Source organism: Polyodon spathula, chromosome 2, assembly GCF_017654505.1.
Source record: "Polyodon spathula isolate WHYD16114869_AA chromosome 2, ASM1765450v1, whole genome shotgun sequence".
NCBI classification, from domain to species: Eukaryota; Metazoa; Chordata; class Actinopteri; order Acipenseriformes; family Polyodontidae; genus Polyodon; species Polyodon spathula.
Window position 1 is genome coordinate 108,877,880 of NC_054535.1, and position 25,367 is coordinate 108,903,246.

A 25,367-nucleotide genomic window follows, 5' to 3' on the forward strand; every position below is an offset into this window, starting at 1 on the left:
AGCCAGAATACAATTATCCTATGTATCTGACAGGCATCCCCTGTATGGAATGATTAGAGCCGTATTACATACAAAAAATAACAAAAATAATTACTAAAAACAGGAAGACAGCTGCTAGTTTGAAACCGTTACAATTACTTCAAAATATAGGTGGGTCTTAGTACAGGATTATCAGGTCACCCCAAACGTGTTGGTTGATCGTAACCATGAACGCAGAGAAAACCACTGTTAAGCTGGAACAAGGGGAAGGTCATTGTTTGGCTGTTGCAGGCTGATAACTTGATGAAAAGTGACACAAGCATTGAAAACACAATTTGTGAAGTCCCTGGTGTGAAAAAAAACTAAAACCTCTGAGACCTGCTTGAATAATTTTTTGTTTTTTATAACCATGCCTATTATGGTGTGACAAGGTCTTCATTGAGCACTGTAATGATCCTTCCCCAGTGATGTTCTTATCTGTTGATATTTTTACCCCAGTTATTCTCCCCAGAGTAGATTCTCTGATTATGTTCCCTCATTGCAGAGGCTCCCCACAGCAGCTCGGTAGACGTCCTCGGATCCCAAAACCAATCAGCTCTACACCCAGGAGCTCCACAGTGGATGTCAGTAAAATAACGGCCCTCGGATAACAAAGCCATATAGGTCTGCATGAGTTCACTGGCCACTGCAGCATGGCAAGGTGAAGCAGTCTCTATTGATTTTGCTTCCCAAACCCACGGGAAAGCTAGGCTAAAGCAATGCTTTCTGTTGGATCCCCAGTTAAGATTGACAACTCAGCACAGCCAGGATGCAGAACTGCACTCCGCCTGCCTGCATGTCCTGCACACCACTCTCACTAGGGGAGCCTATCAATGGGACCACAGGGGTTAATGATATGGTGAAGGACTGTGGACTCAGAGGAGTCATAAATAAATAAATAGCTCCATTCCTATTTCTAACCCCGCTGTGCTCAGCCAGTTATGCCTGTGTTTTGGGGTGTGGCTCTGGTGGAAACATACTTGTAGGCGAGGGTGGCGCTGAAGTGCAGGCAGATGTAGGTCTCCAGGACTGCATTGAAGTGCTGGAACTTCTTATCAGCGATCAGGTTGATGATAAAAACCTGGATGGAAAAAAGAAGGAAGACAGCTGAACACATTATGTCTCAAGACTTCATTCCTTCATTTACACTATCAGATATCTATTCTCATACATCCATTCAACCTGTGATTAGGTTTGCAAGAGCTGGTGTACAACCATAAAATATGAAGACACAGAGAGTAGGAGAGTGGTGAGGGTATGGAAACAACATAGCCATGTCATTAATGCTGAATCACTGGGATCCTTCAAGACCCGACTGGACCAAGTAAAATCAATCAGCAAGTATACTGTAGGAACCAACGAGCAATAACCTGCCAAATGGCTTCTTTCCATTTGTAAATGTTCTTATGTTCTAAACTAAGTGGATTCTTTAGGGAGTCGAGTAAAACCAGTGTATTACTGACCATGTGTTATTCTTTAGAGAGTCTAGTAAAACCAGTGTATTACTGACCATGTGTTATTCTTTAGAGAGTCTAGCAAAACCAGTGTATTACTGACCATGTGTTATTCTTTAGAGAGTCTAGTAAAACCAGTGTATTACTGTCCATGTGTTATTCTTTAGAGTCTAGTAAAACCAGTGTATTACTGTCCATGTGTTATTCTTTAGAGAGTCGAGTAAAACCAGTGTATTACTGTCCATGTGTTATTCTTTAGGGAGTCGAGTAAAACCAGTGTATTACTGTCCATGTGTTATTCTTTAGAGAGTCTAGTAAAACCAATGTATTACTGTCCATGTGTTATTCTTTAGAGAGTCTAGTAAAACCAATGTATTACTGTCCATGTGTTATTCTTTAGAGAGTCTAGTAAAACCAGTGTATTACTGTCCATGTGTTATTCTTTAGAGAGTCGAGTAAAACCAGTGTATTACTGTCCATGTGTTATTCTTTAGGGAGTCGAGTAAAACCAGTGTATTACTGTCCATGTGTTATTCTTTAGAGAGTCTAGTAAAACCAATGTATTACTGTCCATGTGTTATTCTTTAGAGAGTCTAGTAAAACCAGTGTATTACTGTCCGTGTGTTATTCTTTAGAGAGTCTAGTAAAACCAGTGTATTACTGTCCATGTGTTATTTTTTAGTATCCATGGGTCAGATCAGATGGATCAGATCAGCTAAATCAGGCTGCAGTTAATGCTGCAGAACCTTCACCTCTTTCACACAGTTGCATTGTTGTTACAGGCAGAGAAAGCATCTTTTTTGCTGTATACTAAAGCCTTTATCTATGCACAAAGCAATTGCAAGTTGAACTCAGATACACAATAAGACGTGCGTGCTGAACAATGCCTCCTGACACAACTGTATATCCAGCTGATTTATAAAATGAAAGACTATATTCTATCCGTAAGGCTGCTGGTCATGCGCCATGCGCAGAGATTTAATGTAAATATAGAATGTGTAATTTAGAGGGACCAGGCACCTACTGGGATTGTGGAATTTAGAATTTAGAAAGCAGAGACTCTGGTGAGTATATAATTAATGTGGTTTATGTAAAGCATGAAAGCTAACACGGAATTATTGGAGTGGAGCTATGTGCATAGATAATGTTTTTTTCCTCCAAGCCTCCTGTCTCCAGAGTTCACTGCCCTATATCACCACCAGTCAGCAGCCTGGAGGACAGAGCTGGAGCAGCTCATCTGAACTGAAACTCAGATCACCATTGGATTTTCATTGGATTTTTTTAACAGTATTTTTTCAGTTTTACCATGCTTTCTCGGTTGTTTTTCAGTATGCTTTACCATACCTCTTGATTCTTTACAATGCTTCCCTATGCTTTATCATACCTCTCTGTGCTTTACAATGCTTCCCCAGGCTTTACCATACCTCTCAATTCTTTACAATGCTTCCCTAAGCTTTATCATACCTCTTGATTCTTTACAATGCATTACCATGCTTTCACCATGCTTTATTACACTCTTATTATGCTTTTACTGCGGGAACATTTATTAGGGCAAGGAGACCAAAATTAAAAGAAGAAATTAATATCCTGAGGCTTATCTGCTTATCAGATTAGAAAAGTTAAAGTCACTGACACAGCGGTCGGAACACATTATGTGTTTAACTGAATTATATACTCATGTACAGAGATACAAAAACAGTAATCCATCACATATCCGACTGAGGTGGGACCCAAGTAAGGGCGGATATTTGATATTTGATAGTGGATGAATGAATCTTGTTTTAAATACCCTTATACACAGCTGTAACAATTACTGTATTCACACAATTATTGTTTTGAGATTCAGCTTTTATTAGGGCGCTCCCCTAAATCCCTTGTTTAGAAAGACACAGGGTACAGAGTAGCCATCTGCCATGTGGGTGCGTGCATTCGCTGCTGAGTGACAGGCAGGAGATCGAGACAGAGGTTGAAGTTGATTCACCCCACAGGCGAACAGGATTTATTTACATATCAACACACTGAACAGCTCACGTGACACTAGCAGCAATGGCAGCGCACGGAGCACATACAACACAGTGTACGAAAACTTTGGTGGGAGCTACAATCTCTGAACTAATCTTCTCTGTTCAATGATAAACTAACATTGCTGAAGAGGTTGATCATGGTAGATAAATTGTTAGGGCGGATGTGTGACGGGTGGATTTGGGCCGGGCGGATTTGGGCCGGGCTGATTTGGGCCGGGCGGATTTGGACCTGGCTGATTTAGGCCTGGCTGATTTGGGCTGGGCTGATTTGGGCCGGGCTGATTTGGGCCGGGTGGATTTGGGCCTGGCTGATTTGGGCCGGGCGAATATGTGACGGATTACTGTAAGTGGGGGCTAAGTTTTAAAAAGAGGATAGGGGGGGGGGTTGTAATTGTAAAACTAATAAAATAATTGACTCAAAATGAAACGTGATTTTCTCCTGGAATAATATTAGCAAACATCCTGTAATTGAAATCCTGTAACCTGGAGCACCAGCAGTATATATTCTATCAGCATGAATCCAAAGCACAGCAAATGCCTTTCAAACATGGATTACTTTGCTGCATGTTCACCCTGTGCTTTTCAATGTGTGCGTGTGTGTGTGTGTGTGTGTGTGTGTGCGCGCGTATGCTGGAGCGTATAAAATCAATTACCCCTAACCCCCGTGGAAAAATGGAGCAGCAATTACGAGCCCCTGCTATTGATGTTACAAACAGTTTATTTTTCACGGACTGGGACGGTGAGTTGAGCTCTCTCAATTACCTTGTTTATATGCACAATCTAATAGGATTGAAAGCCTCTGTGCATTCTGCAGGCATACTGTTTATTCTGCATCCAGTGTAACGAGGTGGACACCAAAAGAGAGTGTCTTCACCATGTGTAAAAGAAGAGTGTGGCTCGTCTGCAATCATGGGTCTAGGAGCTTTTAACCTCATCTCACTGACAGGGGTCAAACCCGCAAAGGCACTGTATCACACAACCCTACCCATTACACACAGCGCCACCCATTGCACACAGCGCCACCCACTGCACACAGCCACCCATTACACACAGCGCCACCCATTGCACACAGCTACCCATTACACACAGCGCCACCCATTACACACAGCGCCACCCACTGCACACAGCGCCACCCACTGCACACAGCTACCCATTACACACAGCGCCACCCATTGCACACAGCGCCACCCATTACACACAGCGCCACCCATTACACACAGCGCCACCCATTGCACACAGCGCCACCCATTACACACAGCGCCACCCATTACACACAGCGCCACCCATTGCACACAGCGCCACCCACTACACACAGCCACCCATTACACACAGCGCCACCCATTACACACAGCGCCACCCACACACAGCTACCCATTACACACAGCGCCACCCACTGCACACAGCGCCACCCATTACACACAGCGCCACCCACTACACACAGCCACCCACTACACACAGCGCCACCCATTACACACAGCGCCACCCATTACACACAGCGCCACCCACTGCACACAGCGCCACCCATTACACACAGCGCCACCCATTACACACAGCGCCACCCATTACACACAGCGCCACCCACTGCACACAGCCACCCATTACACACAGCGCCACCCACTACACACACACAGCGCCACCCACTACACACAGCGCCACCCATTGCACACAGCGCCACCCACTGCACCCATTACACACAGCGCCACCCATTACACACAGCGCCACCCACTGCACACAGCTACCCATTACACACAGCGCCACCCACTGCACACAGCTACCCATTACACACAGCGCCACCCACTACACACACCCATTACACACAGCGCCACCCACTGCACACAGCCACCCATTACACACAGCGCCACCCACTACACACAGCGCCACCCATTACACACAGCGCCACCCATTACACACAGCGCCACCCATTACACACAGCGCCACCCACTACACACAGCTACCCATTACACACAGCGCCACCCACTACACACAGCCACCCATTACACACAGCGCCACCCATTACACACAGCGCCACCCACTACACACAGCGCCACCCATTACACACAGCGCCACCCACTACACACAGCGCCACCCATTACACACAGCGCCACCCATTACACACAGCGCCACCCATTACACACAGCGCCACCCACTGCACACAGCTACCCATTACACACAGCGCCACCCACTGCACACAGCGCCACCGCACCCACTGCACACAGCCACCCATTACACACAGCGCCACCCACTACACACAGCACCCACACACAGCGCCACCCATTGCACACAGCTACCCATTACACACAGCGCCACCCACTACACACAGCGCCACCCATTGCACACAGCGCCACCCATTACACACAGCGCCACCCATTGCACACAGCGCCACCCACTGCACACAGCTACCCATTGCACACAGCGCCACCCATTACACACAGCGCCACCCATTACACACAGCGCCACCCATTACACACAGCGCCACCCACTGCACACAGCTACCCATTACACACAGCGCCACCCACTGCACACAGCTACCCATTACACACAGCGCCACCCATTGCACACAGCGCCACCCACTGCACACAGCTACCCATTACACACAGCGCCACCCACTGCACACAGCTACCCATTACACACAGCGCCACCCACTGCACACAGCGCCACCCATTGCACACAGCGCCACCCATTGCACACAGCGCCACCCAGCACACAGCCCCACCCACAGCTACACACAGCGCCACCCATTGCACACAGCGCCACCCATTGCACACAGCCACCCATTACACACAGCGCCACCCATTGCACACAGCGCCACCCATTACACACAGCGCCACCCACTGCACACAGCGCCACCCACTACACACAGCGCCCACCACAGCTACACACAGCGCCACCCATTACACACAGCGCCACCCACCCACCCACACACACAGCCACCCATTACACACAGCGCCACCCACTACACACAGCGCCACCCATTACACACAGCGCCACCCATTACACACAGCTACCCACTACACACAGCGCCACCCATTACACACAGCACCCATTACACACAGCCACCCACTACACACAGCGCCACCCACTGCACACAGCGCCACCCATTACACACAGCGCCACACACACAGCGCCACCCATTACACACAGCGCCACCCACTACACACAGCGCCACCCACTGCACACAGCGCCACCCATTACACACAGCGCCACCCATTACACACAGCCACCCACTACACACAGCGCCACCCATTACACACAGCGCCACCCACTGCACACAGCTACCCATTACACACAGCGCCACCCACTGCACACAGCGACCCATTACACACAGCGCCACCCACTGCACACAGCTACCCATTACACACAGCGCCACCCACTGCACACACACAGCCACCCATTACACACAGCGCCACCCATTACACACAGCGCACACAGCCACCCATTACACACAGCGCCACCCATTACACAGCACCCACTGCACACAGCCACCCATTACACACAGCGCCACCCATTACACACAGCCCACCCACTGCACACAGCGCCACCCACTACACACAGCTACCCATTACACACAGCGCCACCCACAGCGCACACAGCACACACCCATTACACACAGCGCCACCCACTGCACACAGCGCCACCCACTGCACACAGCTACCCATTACACACAGCGCCACCCACTGCACACAGCGCGCCACCCACTACACACAGCGCCACCCACTGCACACAGCTACCCATTACACACAGCGCCACCCACTGCACACAGCTACCCATTACCACAGCCCACCCACTACACACAGCGCCACCCACTGCACACAGCCACCCATTACACACACAGCGCCACCCATTACACACACACAGCGCCACCCATTACACACAGCGCCACCCATTACACACAGCGCCACCCATTACACACAGCGCCACCCACTGCACACAGCTACCCATTACACACAGCGCCACCCACTGCCCATTACACACAGCGCCACCCATTACACACACCCATTACACACAGCCCCATTACACACAGCGCCACCCACTGCACACAGCCACCCATTACACACAGCGCCACCCACTACACACAGCGCCACCCATTACACACAGCCACCCATTACACACAGCGCCACCCATTACACACAGCGCCACCCACTGCACACAGCCACCCATTACACACAGCGCGCCACCCACTGCACACAGCAGCGCCACCCACTGCACACAGCGCCACCCACCACCCATTACACACAGCGCCACCCACTGCACACAGCTCCACCCACCACACAGCGCCACCCATTACACACAGCGCCACCCATTGCACACAGCGCCACCCATTACACACAGCGCCACCCATTACACACAGCTACCCATTACACACAGCGCCACCCATTGCACACAGCGCCACCCACTGCACACAGCTACACACAGCTACACACACAGCGCCACCCATTACACACAGCACACAGCGCCACCCATTGCACACAGCGCCACCCATTACACACAGCGCCACCCACTGCACACAGCCACCCATTACACACAGCGCCACCCACACAGCGCCACAGCCACCTATTACACACAGCGCCACCCATTACACACAGCGCCACCCATTACACACAGCGCCACCCATTACACACAGCGCCACCCATTACACACAGCCACCCATTACACACAGCGCCACCCACTACACACAGCTACCCATTACACACAGCGCCACCCACTGCACACAGCGCCACCCATTACACACAGCGCCACCCACACACAGCGCCACCCACTGCACACAGCTACCCATTACACACAGCGCCACCCATTACACACAGCGCCACCCATTGCACACAGCTACCCATTACACACAGCGCCACCCATTGCACACAGCGCGCCACCCATTGCACACAGCGCCACCCATTACACACAGCGCCACCCACTGCACACAGCTACCCATTACACACAGCGCCACCCATTACACACAGCGCCACCCACTGCACACAGCCACCCATTACACACAGCGCCACCCACTACACACAGCGCCACCCACACACACAGCGCCACCCATTGCACACAGCGCCACCCACTACACACAGCGCCACCCACCACACACAGCCACCCATTACACACAGCTACCCATTACACACAGCCCACCCATTACACACAGCGCCACCCATTGCACACAGCTACCCATTACACACAGCGCCACCCACTACACACAGCGCCACCCACTACACACAGCTACCCACCCACAGCCCACCCATTACACACAGCGCCACCCACTACACACAGCGCCACCCACTGCACACAGCGCCACCCATTACACACAGCGCCACCCACTGCACACAGCCACCCATTACACACAGCGCCACCCACTACACACAGCGCCACCCATTGCACACAGCGCCACCCATTACACACAGCGCCACCCACTGCACACAGCTACCCATTACACACAGCGCCACCCATTGCACACAGCCCCATTACACACAGCGCCACCCACTGCACACAGCGCCACCCATTACACACACAGCGCCACCCATTACACACAGCGCCACCCACTGCACACAGCCACCCATTACACACAGCGCCACCCATTACACACAGCGCCACCCACTGCACACAGCTACCCATTACACACAGCGCCACCCACTGCACACAGCTACCCATTACACACAGCGCCACCCATTACACACAGCCACCCATTACACACACAGCCACCCATGCACACAGCGCCACCCATTACACACACAGCCACCCACTACACACAGCGCCACCCACTACACACAGCGCCACCCACTGCACACAGCGCCACCCATTACACACAGCGCCACCCACAGCGCCACCCACTGCACACAGCTACCACATTACACACAGCGCCACCCATTGCACACAGCGCCACCCACTGCACACAGCGCCACCCATTACACACAGCGCACACCCACCCACTGCACACAGCGCCACCCACCCACACACAGCGCCACCCACTACACACAGCGCCACCCACTACACACACAGCGCCACCCATTACACACAGCGCCACCCATTACACACAGCGCCACCCACTGCACACAGCTACCCATTACACACAGCGCCACACACACAGCGCCACCCACTGCACACAGCGCCACCCATTGCACACAGCGCCACCCACTACACACAGCGCCACCCACTACACACAGCGCCACCCATTACACACAGCGCCACCCATTACACACAGCGCCACCCACTGCACACAGCCACCCATTACACACAGCGCCACCCATTACACACAGCGCCACCCACTGCACACAGCTACCCATTACACACAGCGCCACCCATTACACACAGCGCCACCCACCACACAGCTACCCATTACACACAGCGCCACCCATTACACACAGCGCCACCCACTGCACACAGCTACCCATTACACACAGCGCCACCCACTGCACACAGCACACAGCACCCATTACACACAGCGCCACCCACTACACACAGCGCCACCCACTGCACACAGCTACCCATTACACACAGCGCCACCCACTGCACACAGCACCCATTACACACACGCCACCCATTGCACACAGCTACCCATTACACACAGCGCCACCCATTACACACAGCGCCACCCATTACACACAGCGCCACCCATTGCACACAGCTACCCATTACACACAGCGCCACCCACTGCACACAGCTACCCATTGCACACAGCGCCACCCACTGCACACAGCGACCCATTACACACAGCGCCACCCATTACACACAGCCCACCCATTACACACAGCGCCACCCACTACACACAGCTACCCATTACACACAGCGCCACCCACTGCACACAGCCACCCATTACACACAGCGCCACCCATTACACACAGCGCCACCCATTGCACACAGCTACCCATTACACACAGCGCCACCCACTTACACACAGCGCCACCCATTGCACACAGCGCCACCCACTGCACACAGCGCCACCCATTACACACAGCGCCACCCACTGCACACAGCCACCCAGCGCCACACACACAGCCACCCATTACACACAGCGCCACCCATTACACACAGCGCCACCCACTGCACACAGCTACCCATTACACACAGCGCCACCCACTGCACACAGCGCCACCCACTGCACACAGCGCCACCCATTACACACAGCGCCACCCATTGCACACAGCGCCACCCACAGCTACCCATTACACACAGCGCCACCCATTGCACACAGCCACCCATTACACACAGCGCCACCCACTGCACACAGCCACCCATTACACACAGCACATTACACACAGCCCACCCACTACCCACTGCACACAGCGCCACCCACTGCACACAGCGCCACCCATTACACACAGCGCCACCCACTGCACACAGCGCCACCCACTGCACACAGCGCCACCCACTGCACACAGCGCCACCCATTACACACAGCGCCACCCACTGCACACATTACACCACCCACTGCCCACACAGCTACCCATTACACACAGCGCCACCCACTGCACACAGCATTACACACAGACCCAAATGCACACAGCCACCCATTACACACAGCGCCACCCACTACACACAGGTTTGTTAACTTCATCCCCCCAAGCGGAGGTTACTTCCGAAGTAACAGATTTAAATCAATATAAACAAATACTGATCCTTTATAAATACTGCCATTTACTGCAATATACTACAGCACATACTGCAATGTACAGTATAGTACCCACAGAAAATACTGTAGACTACCACGGTGTCCTTGAAAATAAATGTATCGGAAAACTATGAACCCCTTCCTTGAAGTTTGTCAAGGCAAATAATGCAGAATACCAGAACCACCTTGGTGTATGGCTAGCAGAGAACAGCATGCTACATTTTACAATACAACATTGCAGTAAACTGCTAGATTATTTACCACAGTCTTTATTTTACTGATTTGCATATACTGAGAATACACCAATTCACAGTAAACAAATACACAATGAATTATTTTAAAAAAGAGATTATGATTGTAGCAGCCTAACTTCCCAGTAAAATCCTAAATGAAAGGGTCGCAGTACACTGCAGTAAACACACGAAAACTGCTCTTACGGTTCAGTGGGGACCCCTAACACTTGAAAAAATAAAAAATTATATATATATATATCAGAAAATGAGAAGAAAGTGTGTATGCAGGCTTAGGCAAGGGGAAACCAGGGATACAGATCTGAAGAATTGGGAACAGGAGCCTTTGGTTTACATACGGTACCACCACCTGTCAGAAGCAATCAGACTTAACTTCAGAAAAACATCACTGAAGAATCTCAGCGCCAGACTGTCTGCTCTGCAGAAAAAGGAATTGTGAGGTTCCATGTCTGAGTAACATTGTATAGAATAATAATATTTATCTTGAATATTGTGTTCAGTTCTGGTCACCTCGCTATAAAAAAGATATTGCTGCTCTAGAAAGAGTGCAAAGAAGAGCGACCAGAATTATTCCGGGCTTAAAAGGCATGTCATATGCAGACAGGCTAAAAGAATTGAATCTGTTCAGTCTTGAACAAAGAAGACTACGTGGCGACCTAATTCAAGCATTCAAAATTCTAAAAGGTATTGACAGTGTCGACCCAAGGGACTTTTTCAGCCTGAAAAAAGAAACAAGGACCAGGGGTCACAAATGGAGTTTAGAAAAAGGGGCATTCAGAACAGAAAATAGGAGACACTTTTTTACACAGAGAATTGTGAGGGTCTGGAATCAACTCCCCAGTAATGTTGTTGAAGCTGACACCCTGGGATCCTTCAAGAAGCTGCTTGATGAGATTTTGGGATCAATAAGCTACTAACAACCAAACGAGCAAGATGGGCCGAATGGCCTCCTCTCGTTTGTAAACTTTCTTATGTTCTTATGTTCTTCTTAACTGAATCAGGAGTCCAGACATGTTGTTTTCCAAGGGGCCTGTTTGTTTACATCACACATTGCATTTCCCCCTCCTTGTGTTCAGGTACACAGGTACAGACAGCCCTCTGTACAGTACAGGGAAGGTCACCACAGAACGTGTCAAAAAAAGCAAGGGGAGGGGGTATCGAGTCATGCAGGTCTGCAATTGGGTGAGGGGTTGCCACCAAGCGGGGCGGGGGACGGGGGTAACTTTTGTGTTTGTCAGCAGCATGAAGTATGAACAGTATGAAGACAGAATCATGTTACATGGAGCACTCACTCGTCCACATGCACAGTATAACACAATACAGTGCATTACATCAAGAAGTGCAATGTAAATACAGCACAGCTCACTTCAGTTAAATTGACAAAACTGAGGTGAGGTGTTTCTTTGTTCTCTGCTGGTTTTCAGAAATGCATCCTTCTTGAGGTGCTTGCAAAAGCAGCCCAACTAAAATACTTTCATTCTATCAATTTCAAAGCGTTGACTGCAACGCCTTATTTGTAGGCATGGAATGCTGCTGCCAGAGTTGTGCTTTAGGTGCTACACCCACCCCCCCCCCCCATTCACCCCATTGTAATACTGAGCACAGACGTCTTCAACTCAGTAACAAGACGTCACTGTAGTCAGACTTCAGACCAAAGTAGTAGGGACAGAAAGGATGGGGGAAAAACCTGCAGACATAACTGCTTTGGAAAGGTTATTAATAGATAGGAATAGCACTGTTCCAGTTCTATCATATTCGATTATCTTAAAGGAACAAACTGCAGATTCTCAGTGAAATCAATGCAGGAATACTGTATGCTGCTCTGCAGTCTTTGATAACTACAGTCCCATAGAGCTCTCACTGGACTGAGAGCCACTGATTGGGCCCTATAAAAAAAGTTTCCCATAGTAAAAGCATAGCCAAGTATAATAAAGCCCAGTGAAAGTATGGCAAAGCACAGGTACTGTAACCATTGTAAAGCACAGATAGAAATAAGACTCCTATTGCTTAGCATATTCACCCATTCCAGGTTTTACTACACGCTTGATTAGCCACAGTGTATAGAGAATAAGCTCAGGTGTGTCTTATTAATGTCATAGTAATACCAGGAATGGATCAAACTGCTATGCAATGAGAGTTTTATTTCCATCCCTGCAGTATAGCTTGGTGAAACACAATGCTATACAGCACAATTCAAAGTAATTCTGTAAGTATGGCATTGTAAGCCATACTGGGGTAGGTGAAGTTATCATATGTGTTCCGTGTACAGGATGACATCTCTACACAGGATAAATTGTACTGGAATTGTGATTTTTCATATCTGATTTATAATGACAATTATATCAATTCAGAAGTAGACCAAACCTCCAAGATGTATAAAGAGCGTCTCATATAGTCTGTCTCTCAAAGTGTCATAAACCAGTGTGTGCAACATTAAAGATACAGGACAGGACAGTTCAGACCTCATAAACCAGTGTGTGCAACATTAGAGATACAGGACAGGGCAGTTCAGACCTCATAAACCAGTGTGTGCAACATTAGAGATACAGGACAGGACAGTTCAGACCTCATAGACCAGTGTGTGCAACATTAGAGATACAGGACAGGACAGTTCAGACCTCATAAACCAGTGTGTGCAACATTAGAGATACAGGACAGGACAGTTCAGACCTCATAGACCAGTGTGTGCAACATTAGAGATACAGGGCAGGGCAGTTCAGACCTCATAGCTGCGGGCTCACTGCCCCAGGCTGCAGGCTCCATCACCTCTGCACTGTGATAACAACGCACCCACTGTGTGAGATTTCATACTCAGATTAAAGGCTTGTTCATACTTCAGACTTCAGACACCAGCAAGGAGACAGTCATGCAACAGCTGTGTGGCTCGCCCAGCTAGAGTTACTGCAGCAAGAACACTTACACACACTAAGTCTGTTTTACCATATGTCCCCAGTTCAAAGGTCTCTGCATTGGCTTCCCATGAAGCAGCCAATTGATTTCAAAACCCTGCTCCTCACTTGCAAGGCTATTCCTGCTTCTTGCCCTGCCTATTTGTGTGAGTTACTTATTCTCTACAAACTAGCTCGAACTTTGAGATGAAGGCCTCTTTTATAAGTCCAAGAACTTGATTAAAAACCTTGATTTTAGTTTTCTAGCCCTCTTGCTTTGAAACTCACTTCCACATTTTATCCGGAAAGCTGAGTCAGTCTGTATTTTTCTAAAGCCCAGAGATGCTGCACATGGTGTGGTTAAGAAACTTTCTCCCTTGCGACCACTCTCCCTTGGCTAGCCAGATAGCCACACGACTAAAGAAACCAGAAATCGCCCTTGGCATCGCTCACACCACGGCTGAAGCATGAAACATCATCAAGACCTTATGAGGCTGGAACAGAGGACCAGGAAAGAGAACTTGTGGAGACAATTATTGAGAACAACCAAAGTTCAACCAGGTACAAGCTTTTAAGCAGTGCCAGATACTGTATGCTCTGTCATAGTGTTGCATTGTGTGGGTGCATGTGCATAATAATAATAATAATAATAATAATAATAATAATAATCTTTATTTTTATATAACGCCTTTCATAGTGCACCACCATCACAAAGCGCTTTACAGAAGTAGGCTGTGAACTGTGCATTATATGCAGAGTCACTTCCAATAGGACATTGGAATGCATGGAATAACTACAGGAACAACTACACAGTAAAGAGAGTTTGTGTGCAGGGAAATCCATGTCTGCAGCAGCCACATCCTAACCCTTCATAGTCTTCTAGTCAACAGCAGTATCCTGATCTGTGTTCTCAGCTTGACTGGCAGCCAAAGCAAAGAGACCAGAAAAAGAGAAATGGTGTTTTCTGGATCTGAGTCATAATAGCTCACAAGCTTCTGAATGTGAAACACACAGCACTGCAGAAGTGAAACAGCACTCAAAACACGGAACTAGATTAGTCAATTCTCGAGACACACAACAATAACAGCAATAATCTCAGCATGTGGGGTGGATTGCTTTTTCACGCCAAGACATCTGAAGGCACGTCAGAGAACGGCTCATGTGACCTCCTGCACAGAGACACGCTATTCGTTATGAGCGAAGGAGAACAAAGTAAAGACTGTGATTTGGAGTTCTGGATCTAAACCCAGATCACATCTTGTTTACACAATAGAACTCCCCTGCAATGTAATGCAAGGGTATTCAGTACATCACAAAACAGTGGTGGTTTATGGTGACTGAAGATGTCGCCCGTTTAAACATATTTGTCCACAGCTCTTCAGATATATTCAAATTATTTTACTAAACAAGTCTCACAAGTGCAGCTCAATGCCGGTTCATGCTGGGTTGTTGTTAACATGGGGCCAAATCACCCACTGTTAAATGACTCCACAGTAAATTTGCAGGATCATTTTGCAGTCCGTCCCTCCACCCCCATATGCCCTCTCCATTTCCCATAGGAACTAAATTCAAACAGCTTCAAGCAATCACTGAGTGCCCTTTTTAGTAAAACAAGTCTAAGCTTTTATAACACATTCTAGTTTGAAACGCTGTTCTTCTTTTTTTTTAACTAACCTTGCTTTTTGTTTCAAGTGATACATAAAAGCTGTCTCCACCCCATCCATAGCTACTAGCTACCAGCCATGTAAAAATAATTACTTAAAAGCCTGTCATCTCAGATTAAAGGATTATGTAGATTGTATGATGATTTCATTGAGGTTTTTGCATCATAATAATAATAATAAGAAGAAGAAGAAGAAGAAGAAGAAGAAGAAGAAGAAGAAGAAGAAGAAGAAGAAGAAGAAGATCAAGATTTCTGGGACTGATCCTGCAAAGCCGGTATGCAATGCTTGTTTTTCAACAGGGCCTGTGAAGTATAAATTGATGTGCTATTCTGACCACACAGCCGAATGCTACCATGTTGGGACAATGTTCCGGCTCCATCTGCAGCGTTGTAGTCCTGGAGCCGTGATGACTTTATACCCTGTAACAGGGCGGAGGCTTGGTGACCATGGAAACCATGCACAGCACGGGCGAGTGCCTGAACCCCTGTGCACAAGAGCCAGGATCATCTGCATTTGTGATTTTAGAGCTTGGAACCTCATCTCACCGATAGGGAGGTCAGAACCCATAACAGCAATGCATCACACAACACTCCGTAAGCATGCCCGTCGGTCCCTTGCCTTGTTCCGAGAGGCTTCCACAGTGTGCCCCTTGAAAGGCTGCTTCCTTTTATCTCCCACAACCTCTCACGTGACTTACCAGTGCATCAAAGATCAGGCAGTCGTAGGTGTCAGTCTCAGCGTTTTCCATCATTATAGTGAAGAGGGCATCCAGAGTGTCCTGCAGGAACTGAAGAACAAGAAAGGGATTAGACAGAAGAAAAACATTGGAACCACCTGCCATCTGTAGATCCCTTGGTTATGAAAACTATGATGCCACTGGGATTGAGTTCATGGGTTGAGGCTGTTTAGGAGAGACAGACCAGACAGAAGAGGAGGAGGGGTGATGTGTTACACATAGAGACATCATAGAGGTAAAACCAATGGATAGCCGGAACCCAAAACCTGTGCCAATCCATCTGGGTCAAGGTAACTGACAAGAAAACAAAAGGACTGATGCTAGGAGTGTGCTACAGACTGACAAACATGGATACCACTGACAGCACCACAACAAACACAACAACACTGGAGATACATGCAAAGTTTAGAGACCTCATGCTGGGAATGCAAGACCAATTCATCCCAAACACTAAGCAGTCCAAATTAAACTCACAGTGGCCAAAATGGCTTAATTGACCCATCAAGCAAAGCATGAGGAAGAAGTGAGAGATCTACCAAGCATTCAAAACAAAAAGAGGACAAAGAAGTGCTGGTGCTGGAAAAAAGGGATATTAGAAACCCAGAGATAGACTTAGGGCAGAGGGAAGCAGATTACCTACTCATGCTTTTGAGACAGAAACACCTGGACCCTTTAAGACCCAACTTGACAAAGGTTTGAGATCAATCAGACAGCAGGAACCGGACAAGAAAAGCTGGTCCCAAAGGCTTCCTCTCATTCACACATTTTCTTGTGTATTTATGTTCTTGTGTACCCACGTGTCTTATCCATATGCATCCAATGGAGAATACAAGAACTTTAAGAAAATAAAACCTGTGAAGCTAAGGAGATTTTTTATCCTCTGTGATCAAAATGTGAAAAACATTGCTGTTATCAATGCAGCGTCTGTGACTTGATGAATAAATAAAGCCGGCTAAATAAATCTCTTTAAAAAGTGATAACCTACAGTTAATAAGATACTTGCTTTGCCAGTCACTATCCAAGTCCTTTTTTCTGCTCAACATGTTTATTAAAAAATAGAAATATATCTAATCCCCAAACTGCTATCCATCAAAGCCATAAAACCGGCGATATTAATCCCATTAATTCAACACGACGAGCGCTGGTGTCTGCTTCCTCCCAGGTGGGGGCAGTGATGAGATAACAACTAAGAGGACAACAAAAAGCTGCTGCGACCTTAAAAGGGAACAAAAATGCTTTTTTTTCATTGTGACCTTTTTACCCCTTTGAGGACGCTGCAACCAAAAGCAAAGCTCATTAGAGACAACAGAGGATGGCCTGACTTGGCTTAGAGCAGACAGTGCGTGGATCTGCATCAACATGAAATCTGTGGAACTTGAAAAGCATGAGCAAGATGCAATGCAAAATACACTGAGCTAGTAACTGCACAAGCAAGTTGCAGAATAAATATTCTCCAAATAAAATACTGATGCACATAGTGACATCCCAGGTGGCAAATTAAAGCATGTTGCATTTAAGAAGGAAGCTCATTTTAACTGCTCATCAAATATTTACATTCTCAACTCCCAAGCCTGTTGGCCACTTGCTTGTTTCAGTAATTTTTCATTTGAATCGGGTTAAAACAGCATCCCAGGGGCTGAGGACTGACTGCCAACTGAAGCTGCCTGTTTGATGCAACAGGGCTCAGCTGAGTGGTGAGAGGGCTGGATTCAAAAAGCTGGAGGGACTGATTCAGGGGGCTGCTTGTAAAAGTGCCCCACCGTGAAAGGAAAGTTAATAAAGCACAGCGACAGGCATAAGTCAGGCATAGAGGTATAGTAAAGCATAATTAAAAAAAAACATGTCCGCTATGTTAAATGCATAGTATAATCATTGGAAAAGCATGGTGGAAAACTGCTAAATGACAGTGCAAGTGTTAACTTAGGAAGGTATATATGTGACTGTTCAATGCATTAAAAACATATTACGTAACATATAATCGTATTACTTCAATTTGGCGCCACCCTTGTATTAAAGACGCCCTTATATAGACGCCGCAGTCGTATATCAGCTTTATAATAGAGGCCGCCCTGGAATAAACGCCGCTGTCATTAAAGAAACATGTGGGATTTTTTTCTCCACCCTACGGAAAAACACACACAGTATACATATAAAAGCACAACACTGACTATTTACATTTAACTCCACCGAAGAGACGGGAGCCTCAATCTAACACGCACATTAAAAAACTAATGTACACACACATAATATTTTATTTTATGGTAGTACAGGTCTGAAAGAAAATCCAAGATAAACTACCTACAGAACAGCAGTCCTTCTGAAGTTCTTATAGGCGGTTTTGTTGGGGCTATTTTAGTTCAATTGTAATTCCCGTACTCAATCCCATACAAATAAAAACAATGTGCTTACTATCTATCTTGCAGAGAAATTACAAACAAGCAAGTTGCAGTGAGAAAAAAAATAACCAAGTAGTAAATATTGCAGTTTTTACAGAAATCAATCTGATATTGTGATGTAATATTTGGTGGAGAAAAACGTCTACATCACACTCTAGGACTTATCTGCTGCCACACCAGCATGGTCACGCCCCTTAACAACCAATACACACTCCTGATTCGCTGGTACAGTACTCTGTGACCTTTCGAATCCCACCTAATAGGCTCTTGGTAACTGTCACCGATAAATGTACTGTAGTTAAAGTAGGTTAGCCACACATGCTGCTACATACAGGTAGGCTACTGTATTACAGAAAACAAGCAACCGCGATACTTCTAAAAGGTCATAAATCATGTAATAAAATATTACAGCGTTTGAAAATCATAGTATTATTAATAAAGGTCGCCCTTGTATAACGGCTGCCCTCTTAAGCGCCGCAGTCATTTTGATCAATTTAAAATAAACGCTGCGGTGCCAAATTGAAGTAATACAGTATTAACCACAATGACTTCACAATGATCCATACATTTGTGAAACTATTTTGTTCAGGTACAGTAGAACTTGCTCCAGAAGACAGTAAATTGTGCCTCAGTCCAATCAAACATGTCCTGAATTGGCTTACCTTCACCACCTCCCCTCCCTCCACCTCCATCAACTTCCTCAGGTTCTGCTCCAGCAGGCTCGGGTTTGAACGCCATTTCAACAGGCCTAGGAGGTCCACTGTGAGGGAGCAGACAAAGGGGTTCAGAAACAAAGCATACCGTAGCACCTTTCATTAACACAGACAGGACAAAATCCTTATGCACTAGGTCTAACCACTAATCCACACTGCCTCCCAGACTCAGCTCTAACCACTAATCCACACTGCCTCCCAGACTCAGCTCTAACCACTAATCCACACTGCCTCCCAGACTCAGCTCTAACCACTAATCCACACTGCCTCCCAGACTCAGCTCTAACCACTAACCCACACTGACTCCCATACTCAGCTCTAACCACTAATCCACTTTGCCTCCCAGCCCTCCTCAGCTCTAACCACTAATCCACACTGCCTTCCAGACTCAGCTCTAACCACTGAACCACGCTGCCTCCCCAGTCACAGCTCTAACCACTATACCACACTGCCTCCCTCCCAGTCACTTAGTACTAACCACTAGACCACAGTATAGTATAGAAACCTAAGCTCAGTAAATACAAAATATAAGCATAAGGGAAAGCTGGTTACATGAAAATATAATGCAAACTTACCATGCCAACTTTAATAACTGGAAGAAAACAATGCAGACAACACAGGGCTACTGAGTTCAGTGTTTGCCCGTTTGTCTTAAAATTCCTGTGCACTATACATACTGGAATGGTTGGCTTTTCTTTTTTTATAACAAATACCCAATATACTGTAATAAATCACTCACCCTTCTTCATTGGAACATTGTGGATTCTGTTAACTGTGCATCGCGTGTCAAAGGCATTGCCACTTAATGTGATAACTTTCAATTTACTCTTCATATCAGCTGCATTAAGCTGAGCCCAGATGAGTGGGTGGATGCAAACTGAATGTCAGTCACGAGTTCATGCTTAACTAGGAAAGCACTCAGTGATAGAATACTGTAGTGAGCATGGGAGTAATTGACACACTCACCAAAGCTCTTAGTACAATGTGGTTTTATTGGCAGCTAACAACAGCTAGCACCATCCACATGCACACACACACACACATACACACACCAATCACTTCCCAGCTCCAACAAACAGGCATTGCACAACAGGTAATTAATTCCAAACAATAAATGAAAACATCTTTATAAATTAGGGCAACAAGGGTAACACATTTTCCAGAAACATGACATAATTAACAAAAGAACACTTTTCCCCAAAACTTTTCCCAATCCCAGTGTCTTCGGTACCTTATTTGCATGCCAGCCCCTCTTCCAGGCTATACTGCCCCATCTCGTGGCCGAACGTCCCATCAGCCTAATGCAGGTGTTGTGGGCTGGGGGTCAGCAGTGGCCAGGACACCCCGGTGATTGCAGTGAGGGAGGGGCGTTTCCCTCGTGTCACGGACCGGCCTCTGCGTTGGTCATGGGGGCTATTAAGTTTGCTCCAGAATGGTTTGGGGCCAAAAGGTCTTGGTGGAGCACAAGCGCTCAGCCTGGGTCCGCAGCCACACTCGGTAGGTCATCTCAGAGAGCCTCTTGATGACAGCACAAGGGCCCTATTGACTGGTTAGCTTGAGGAAGAGTCCCTTCTGCTGCCGGGGTCAATTAATCTAGACTTGTCCCCCAGCCTGGAATCCACGGCCCCAGCAGCGGATATCGTATGCCGGCTTCTGTTGCTGGCCAGCCGATGCAAGGTGCTCTCGAACGAAAGCATGGGCTGTGCCAGCCGGTTCTGGGGTGTGGAGCTGGGGCGGCCTGCCGAACATGAGATCCACTGGGGTGAGGACCCTATGGACTCTTGGATTGCAGTCTGGTAGGCCATTAGGAACAGGGGAAAGTGTTGGTCCCAGTCGCGTTGGTGCTGGAAGGTCCACATAGCGAGCTGGGTGGCAAGCTCCTGTTAAACCGCTCTACCACTCTGTGGCCCTGCGGATGGAGCATTGTTGTCCCGGTCTGCTTCAAGCTCAGCCAGAGCTAGGTTTACAATGGTGCCAAGGCACCAGGCCCACACTCGGAAGGGGCCATAATGACTACATTTTTTTTTTTAAGTGTACATATCGCAAATCTCAAAGGAATACAAAGATGACTACAAAAGATTTAGAAGTGAGTAGTTTTTCGAGATTTACAATTATACTGTAAATACAGTATAATTGTAAATCTCGAAAAGCTACTCACTTCTAAATCTTTTGTAGTCATATTTGTATTACTTTAGTATAAATACATGTTAATTTGGATTCATATGTAGTTTTTTTCTGACTTTATGTGAACGAAAAGACACACATTTGCCCATTTTCCCATTGGAAATAGTGATATTTTGAAATATCACTGTCCTGGTCACAAAAGCAAAGTTTGTGGGGAATAATAGCCATTTTCTATACTTTTGAGGCATAAGCAATTAGGAAATAACACTTACTACCCAGGAACAAAAATTGTGTTACATAGTGATGATACTAGTATGGTGGCAGGTCCAGCCTACATTGATCATGGCTCTGAAGAACATGCTGCTGTTCCTTTTGATGAAATCCATTTACCAAATAAACAACACAACAAAAACCTGCTGCTGCAAAACACACCAGTACGATTACCTTCCTCTGATGCTGCCCTGTGGAGTGTTGATGTTTCACCCAACAGCACTGCATAGACACAGGCCCTGATTTCTACCAAAACCATGATGGAAAATATACAATGTCATCAAGACAACATAAGGACAGAACAAGGTAATTCTAACCTTTTCATGAATTTTTTAAAATACTTGAGTCATTTTATGAAATCAAATGTTTCCAGCACGGGTTGACTTAACTGTGACCTTCAGGCTAGCCCCCTGCCGCCCTCCCCCCGATAATGTAGAACCAGGTAAAATTATAAAATTCATTTAAAAGTAGACATTTTTTTAATACTATATCTATCTATCTATCTATCTATCTATCTATCTATCTATCTATCTATCTATCTATCTATCTATCTATATATATATATATATATATATATATATATATATATATATATATATATATGCAACATTGAATGTCTATGATACTGTTATTATAATCTGTCTCTTCATTCGTTAATCACACTGTCAAGTCCCCAAGGGCTTCTGCAGATCTGCGAGAAATTTGTGTGGTGTTTGAAACTGAAGAGAGAAAAAAAAGAGAGCCGCTAGTTTGTCCGCCTTACTGTCTGTTCTGGAAGTTGTACAGAGAAGATTCTGTTTTTCATTTTTATTAGGTTTAAATATACGAATGGAAACTATGCAGAATCGTTTATCTATAACTGATATTGTACACACGTAACTGCTATTTATCAATGCACTAAAAAGTTATATTTTTTGAATGCCTGTAAATGAAAGCAAAAATAATATGTCTACAGTTTACAAGTTAAGTCAATGGAAATGAATAGAGTGGCATTCCAAAGTTTGCACACACCCCCTGAACTTAGTTCAATCACCTGGCTTACAGTGTTCTCTGGGCTGAATTCTGTGTTCAAGAAACTTTGTAAATATATCATTGAAAAAATCAATATATATTAAAGAACAATATTTATTAAACTAACTATTAACTATGAAATTAAATCACCAAATAACATTGTGTTTTTTTGTTGTTGTTTTTTTTACAACTGTAAACTATTGTAGTATAGTATTTTAGCACTAGGAGATATGCATTCTAAAATTTAAATAATTGTACTTTGGATTAAGTTCATTTATAGCACCTGCTTTATAAACAAATCAAGTGTGAGCCAAGACAGGGCAACTGAGCACAGATTTAAGAATACTGCTCACTACAACACTGAGCTGCTTACTTTTTGATTTTAGGAAACTCTGTGATACAATCATCAATCATCAATTGTGTCCCCAAATGGTGAAACTATTGAAAGTGACAAACTAAATATCAATCTAAAGGACTGCAGAGATCAAACTTACGACAATGCTAGTAACATGTCTGGCACTTATTGTGGTGTGCAAGCTCGGGTAATTGCAGACAACAAGAAAGCCGTGTACATCCCATGCATGACCCACTCACTTAACCTATGTGGTGTTGCTGCTGCAGAGTCATGCACTGATGCAATTACATTTTTGGGATTTGTCCAAAAACTGTATGTGTTTTTCTCAGGATCAACTTATCGCTGGGGCCTTTTGCAAGATTCTCTGAACGAGGAGACTTCTGAGGCCAGAAAGAGTAATCTTTTCCCCAAGCTCCTCGGTGACTCAAGGTGGTCGGCTCGAGCGGACGCACGTCGCTGTTTATCATGCAACTACAAAAAATACAAATCTGTGCTTCAGGCTGCAGAAGAGCAACACTTTTCAGCCATCTCAACAGAAGAATTCACGCATATTCAGAAACAAAAAAACGTTTCTGTTTTTTAACAGGTAACCTTGACAGTACTGCTGTTAAAGAGTCTCTCAGAAGTTTAATTGGGTTCTATTAAGATGACCTCAGTGAAGAGATCATTGAAGAATGGGTACAGTGGTGCTCTAAGAGGACCTCAATGAAGAGGTCATTGAAGAATGGGTACAGTGGTGCTCTCAGGTGACCTCAATGAAGAGATCATTGAAGAATGGGTACAGTGGTACTCTCAGATGACCTCAATGAAGAGATCATTGAAGAATGGGTACAGTGGTGCTCTCAGAGGACCTCAATGAAGAGATCGTTGAAGAATGGGTACAGTGGTGCTCTCAGAGGACCTCAATGAAGAGATCGTTGAAGAATGGGTACAGTGGTGCTCTCAGGTGACCTCAATGAAGAGATCGTTGAAGAATGGGTACAGTGGTGCTCTCAGAGGACCTCAATGAAGAGATCGTTGAAGAATGGGTACAGTGGTGCTCTCAGAGGACCTCAATGAAGAGATCGTTGAAGAATGGGTACAGTGGTGCTCTCAGATGACCTCAATGAAGAGATCGTTGAAGAATGGGTACAGTGGTACTCTCAGATGACCTCAATGAAGAGATCATTGAAGAATGGGTACAGTGGTGCTCTCAGATGACCTCAATGAAGAGATCGTTGAAGAATGGGTACAGTGGTGCTCTCAGGTGACCTCAATGAAGAGATCGTTGAAGAATGGGTACAGTGGTGCTCTCAGATGACTTCAATGAAGAGATCGTTGAAGAATGGGTACAATGGTGCTCTCAGGTGACCTCAATGAAGAGATCGTTGAAGAATGGGTACAGTGGTGTTCTCATATGACTTCAATGAAGAGATCGTTGAAGAATGGGTACAGTGGTGCTCTCAGAGGACCTCAATGAAGAGATCATTGAAGAATGGGTACAGTGGTACTCTCAGATGACCTCAATGAAGAGATCATTGAAGAATGGGTACAGTGGTGCTCTCAGATGACCTCAATGAAGAGATCGTTGAAGAATGGGTACAGTGGTGCTCTCAGAGGACCTCAATGAAGAGATCATTGAATAATGGGTACAGTGGTACTCTCAGATGACCTCAATGAAGAGATCGTTGAAGAATGGGTACAGTGGTGTTCTCAGATGACTTCAATGAAGAGATCGTTGAAGAATGGGTACAATGGTGCTCTCAGGTGACCTCAATGAAGAGATCGTTGAAGAATGGGTACAGTGGTACTCTCAGATGACCTCAATGAAGAGATCATTGAAGAATGGGTACAGTGGTGTTCTCATATGACTTCAATGAAGAGATCGTT

General features: G+C 46.4%; 1 protein-coding gene across 1 annotated transcript in view; it reads right to left on the minus strand.

Annotated features, from left to right (window-relative positions):
• Window positions 1-25,367, minus strand: part of LOC121327399 (dedicator of cytokinesis protein 2-like) — a 457,752-nt gene that overhangs the window by 351,134 nt on the left and 81,251 nt on the right. The window contains exons 19-21 of the mRNA XM_041271445.1: window positions 19,688-19,785; window positions 16,591-16,680; window positions 999-1,099 (exon numbers count right to left, since the gene is read on the minus strand). Of these exons, the coding sequence (XP_041127379.1) occupies window positions 999-1,099; window positions 16,591-16,680; window positions 19,688-19,785 (289 nt within the window). The remainder of the gene's footprint in view (window positions 1-998; window positions 1,100-16,590; window positions 16,681-19,687; window positions 19,786-25,367) is intronic.